Below are 5,188 nucleotides of genomic sequence, written 5' to 3'. Positions count from 1 at the left end.
CCCAAATTTTCGCTCTTTTTTTCGGTAGAAAATAAATCTTAATTAAATAATTAATTAATTCACTAATAGGAATATAGGATAACGATGCTTCTCAAAGGGTGCATAGGCAGCTCCAGCCTTTCAGGGCAGGCCAGGCTCGAATCTAGTCAGCATATCAAACCTAGCGATCAGACGGTTACCAATCCATATATCTTATAATCTCATCCCACCACGTGTCTGGCCACATTCCCCTCTCTAGGATATATTCCCGTCTCTCAATTTATCGCCTACGCTACAATCAAATTCTCGCGTCTTTACTTCTGAGCAAACGTTTATCTCCGTTGTTCCGTTTTTATGGGGGCACCTATATATTAAGGTCCCCGAGGCCCATCCTTTTCTCCAAGCTTATTGTTTCTTATCTCTCTAGACCTTTCTGAACGTTCTGTATCTCTCCAATTTTAACATTATTGTTGTTATTATTGTTATCATTATACATGGCGTTCAAAAAAACCCTAGCTCAGCGCCTATTCAATTTTACCAAACTCTCATCGCAAACCCTCACCAATTGCCGGATTTCATCTGCCTCCGTTCACGCGAGGGTCGCTTCCGCCGCCTGCTCTGGAGATCGTGACATCGCTCCGGACCCAGGAGATAATGGCGTCTTCCGGAGGTTCCTTCATAAGCGACCTGGGTTCGAGCCGGAGCTTCGATCGCCGTCTGCCCACGGAAACATTATGGAGAGGTTGAGGGCAATGGACATTGCTAGAAACCGCATTCGATTGGAGGGGCTGAGGCCGCCGGCGATGGAGGAGAAGGAGGACGAGGAGGTGGAGGAGTTGGGAGTGACGGCGGAGGATGCTCGGAAGTTGCTGAAGGCGGCGCAGGTGGAGATGGTGAAATCGAAGCTTAAAGAGATCCGAAAGAGCTGCATAACGTTACACGAGTTCATTCGGATCTGCTCCGAGAATTGCTCCGATCAGGATCAAGCGGTTACGATTGCAAGGCTGCTCGATGATTCTGCGGCTGTGATTATTTTAGGAGATGTCGTTTTCGTCAGGCCAGAACAGGTTAATTTATTTCCCATGCCTCTCTCTTTTTCATCTTTTTCTTGTTAGATTAAATTTTTTCCAGTCTTCCAATAATTGATTGTTTTATTTTTAATTAATTGATCAATTTGTTTTTGGTTTTGTTGTGTTGTGCTGGGTTAAGTTTTTAATTTCTGGGTTATGACAGAAGGGTGATGGTGGAGATTCCAAGATAGGTTTTTGATTTTTAAAAGCAATCATGTTATAGCTGCTCATTTACCAATTTATTTGGTTAGAGACTACCGAAAACTGATAATGTCTTTTGGATTATTTCTTTTGTTTTTTTCCACAGGAAATTGAAACTTTGTTGTTTCCCAAGATCTAAAAAGTCCCGTTTGAGGTGGTATATTAGGGCTTTAAAGGACTGCATAAAGCCCTGCCAGCTTTCCCACTCACTATTATATTCATCAATCTAATCTAATTCAACTATTTTGGGGATTTACTAATTGGCAAATTTGGGCTTTCTATTTCAATATCTTTATTTAGATTGAAAAAAGATTGGGTCTATTGGTAGATGGGTTCATGCTAACCCTAAATTAATTTTAGATTAGGATTACAATCCTTTTCATATAATACCAATACGGATGGAAAGTTGGGGTTTTCTATTCTAGGTACTAGCAAACTATTTGCTCCCTTTTGAAGTGTTAGAGGGTGAAAAATAGAATTCATAGGTTTTGCTAAATTGTGTTCTACGTTCTGTGTGGGTTTAATTACAAAAATTAATTCATTCACTATAAGCTTGTGTGATTCATAAAGGGAAAACCAAATGTGTAGCTAAGCTTGAGGCAGGCTTCACCCAAATTGTGTAAAATTTGTTGTGATACAGGTAGCAAAAGCCATTCAAGATCTACTCCCTCTGCGAGGAGGAGCCAAGGTGCATGACTCTGTTAGGAGAGAATTCGAAGAAATGGAGAAACAGAAGTCAGCCATCGACGGCAGAGCCCACACCCTTGTTCGGCGGGAGCTCTGGGGCGGGCTGAGTTTCCTAGTGGTTCAGACGCTGACATGCATGAGGCTCACCTTTTGGGAGCTAACATGGGATGTGATGGAGCCAATATGCTTCTATCTGACATCTTTGTACTTCATGGCTGGGTATACATTCTTCCTTAGGACCTCAATAGAACCTTCCTTTGAAGGCTTCTATCAATCCCGCTTCAGCACCAAGCAGAAGCGCCTCATGAAGCTTAACAATTTTAACATTGAAAGGTTTAATGAGCTCAAAGCTGCATGCTCTCCTCCCTCCAGTTCCATACCTCCAAAGATTGATTCCTCCATTGCTCACCCATTTGACAAGACTCTCTAACAGCATTGATTGGAAGGAAAGATAAAGGTAATTTGAGGCCTTGGAAAAAAACTAAAACATGAAAGGCCTTGAGTATTTTTATTCCTATTCACTGACTGAGACTGTAGCAAATAAGTAGAAAAAAACTTGTGGGTTCAACGCCCTCTCAGCTGATTCCAGGACATGAAATTATCATCCTCCGAAAAAGACATGGGAAAAAAGATAATCAACAATATTTGCGTTTTCCCGTGAGTTAGAATTAGTGTGCGGCCCTATGTACAACGGATGCAGAGTGTTGTTTCCAAACTTTTTCATTGCTAAATTAAATGGCAAGGATTTAGTTATAGTAAAAGACCAGCCTATGAGCTCTTATCCAATAGGTACACTGTAGAGGCATTTCAGAGTTGCCAATGTTAATAGAAATCACATTATAAACAAAGATATAAGTCACATATCAAGATCTTCTAGGAAGATGAAAAAGTAAGAAACTAAAGTCTTAATTATTTTTAAATTAAGATAGTGAAATATACATCTGATAGAAATTAAGCCTTTGACAAAAATTATGATGGAAATCAAATTTGTGTCTCAAATGAAGAGTCAGTCCTAATTCGATTTTTTATTTCGTTAAAGGTTTTAACTAAATCATTATTCGAAATAAAAATATAATTATTACAGCAAAGCGTGATAAATATGTATTCCGGATACCACATTAACGGAAAGAAGTTTCTTTTCGATTTGGTAAGGTGTTTATATTATTGAGAGACGACAGTTAAAGAACAAATTGAACCAAAGGAACAAACAAAAAAGAGGTTGCTTTTCAGAAACAAACAAACTTGCTATGTTGAGAACTGATTCCCTGCACGCAGAACCAAAGGAAAAAAGTCTATGATCACGATGTGAGAAAATGATTTAGTTTTGATACTGAGTTATTGCTGAATAAATACTGTTTTTAGTTGGGTATTAAAAATTTGAAACTTTAAAAGATAAATGCACAGATTATTGTTTTATTATACAAGAAAAAGGGAATTGATAAAAAATGATATTATTTATTCTCTATTTTTTCAATCAAGACTTAAAAGTAAAAAGCAATTAAATTTTCCTTTGGCTATCAAAAATAAGAAGGAAGAAGAATTGTATTTTACTCTATTTTTTGGGGGAGTTGGTGGCGGTTTTCTCCTTAACTATGTCTGTATGAATGTATGGCTTTAACTTTTTTAAAAAATATTTATATTAACACTTCTACATTTCAAGTTGTGTGCATTTGAACCCTTAAATGATTAAATTACTCCCCTCCTCTCCTTCCCTCTTTTCTCTTTCTTCTCTTCTCACTTACTTCTAGTAGCAAGAGGATAATTTTGTTATTCAAGAGTATATATGCACAATACTAAAATATTAAGGAGCTCATTTATACAATTTTAATTATAAAGAATAAAATGCAAAATCGTAAACTTAGAGGATAAAAAAAATACAATTTTCCCAATAGATACCAATTAGAGAAAAAGCTAAGGCGAAGAACATGTTAAATCGAACTTTAATTTCATTCTAACTTGATTTTATAACAAAAAATAATTGGCATACGTTCGCCCTTGTGTCAATTCATATATTATGTGAATCTTATTCATATCCAATTGAACGGTGGAATGTGAATGTGAATGTGAATGTAAATGCAACATGAGTGAATACATTGTCTAACAAAGTAAATACAGCTAGCATATGTTATATGAGTCATTCATTACTTAAGGCAATTTGTGTTGTCCTTGTTTATATCTTATATATAGATTGTTGGATAACAGGTGTTTTCATTATCTGAAGGTTTACGTCAACTGGAAAGTCATAACTGGCGAAGGTTGCATTATTATTTAATTGGAGCATCATTGGACAATGAACACGGAACTGTTATTGGTTACTCTTCTCAGCCGGCAACCCATCCACTTTAAAATCCACCGTCCATTATTGGTCCAACAATCATCTGCATCTGCATATACTGTATAAACAAGAGTTTTCTTTTTTTCAATACCAAAAAAAAAAAAAAAAAAACACTAAAGTTTTTATAACATCTTTATGTAGTTAAATACCTTAGATACTGTGTCAAAAACATAGTGTTTCAAGTATATTTCCTCCTACTTATTTAGTTAATTGGGTTAGGATCCGTTTGGTTTAATGTTTGAAATATATAAAACAGGTTTAATCTTCTCCAACGTCATAATTTTTTATATGATTCTGTATTTTAACTTTTGTTTACTAGAAATAATAAATTATAACTTTACGTTTAATTGTTAGATTGGAGTTTTTTTTTTTTTTTTTTTTTTTTTTGCTAATTTTTTCCTTCAATCTCATCATAATTTTTGTATTTGTTTTTATCCATGGCATAGACTTTACAAATAAATATTTTTTTTTATACTATTATTTTTAGTACTCTTTTCTAAATTTTATTTTTTTTTAATCAATTTTTCATTTATTTTTTCTTGTGTCAAAGTAATGCATGTTTTTTTTTAGAGTTTTCTTTGTGTTCTCTTATGGATATTGTTATATTTTTTAATGGAATTTTTAATATTCATATAAAATTTTTAATCATTTTTTTATAGAACTTTATTTTTTTGTTTGGCTTTGTGTAATTTTCACTATGTATTGTTGAATTAATATGTACTTTATTCATTATTGTTATTTTTTATAATATAAATTATTAATTATATTAGAAATATCAAATTAAATACAAAAAGAGTACTAAAAAATTATGATAAAAATATTAAATTTCAACAAATAAATTTAATTCTTTTAAAAAAAAATTATAGCCAAAGAGTGTTAAAAAATGGTTTTGAATTATATAAATTTATGTCTCTTT

General features: G+C 34.0%; 1 protein-coding gene across 3 annotated transcripts; it reads left to right on the top strand.

Annotated features, from left to right (window-relative positions):
• The first annotated feature begins 216 nt into the window (after positions 1-216).
• On the top strand, positions 217-2,785 carry LOC112748956 (calcium uniporter protein 2, mitochondrial). 3 transcript variants are annotated; one of them, XM_025797210.3, is made up of 3 exons: positions 269-1,046; positions 1,357-1,404; positions 1,891-2,785. In XM_025797210.3, exons 1-2 carry the CDS (start codon positions 474-476, stop codon positions 1,387-1,389), a joined length of 606 nt encoding a protein of 201 aa, XP_025652995.1. In that variant the 5' UTR covers positions 269-473; the 3' UTR covers positions 1,390-1,404; positions 1,891-2,785. The 3 variants fall into 3 exon arrangements, with proteins under 3 accessions (XP_072074663.1, XP_025652994.1, XP_025652995.1); XM_072218562.1 differs by having other exon boundaries at positions 217-1,046; positions 1,357-2,785; XM_025797209.3 differs by lacking the exon at positions 1,357-1,404 and having other exon boundaries at positions 219-1,046.
• The last annotated feature ends 2,403 nt before the right edge of the window (positions 2,786-5,188 follow it).

Source organism: Arachis hypogaea, chromosome 15 (assembly GCF_003086295.3).
Source record: "Arachis hypogaea cultivar Tifrunner chromosome 15, arahy.Tifrunner.gnm2.J5K5, whole genome shotgun sequence".
NCBI lineage: Eukaryota > Viridiplantae > Streptophyta > Magnoliopsida > Fabales > Fabaceae > Arachis > Arachis hypogaea.
The sequence above is the reverse complement of the archived record's forward strand: the minus strand, read 5'-3'. Positions and strand labels throughout refer to the sequence as shown.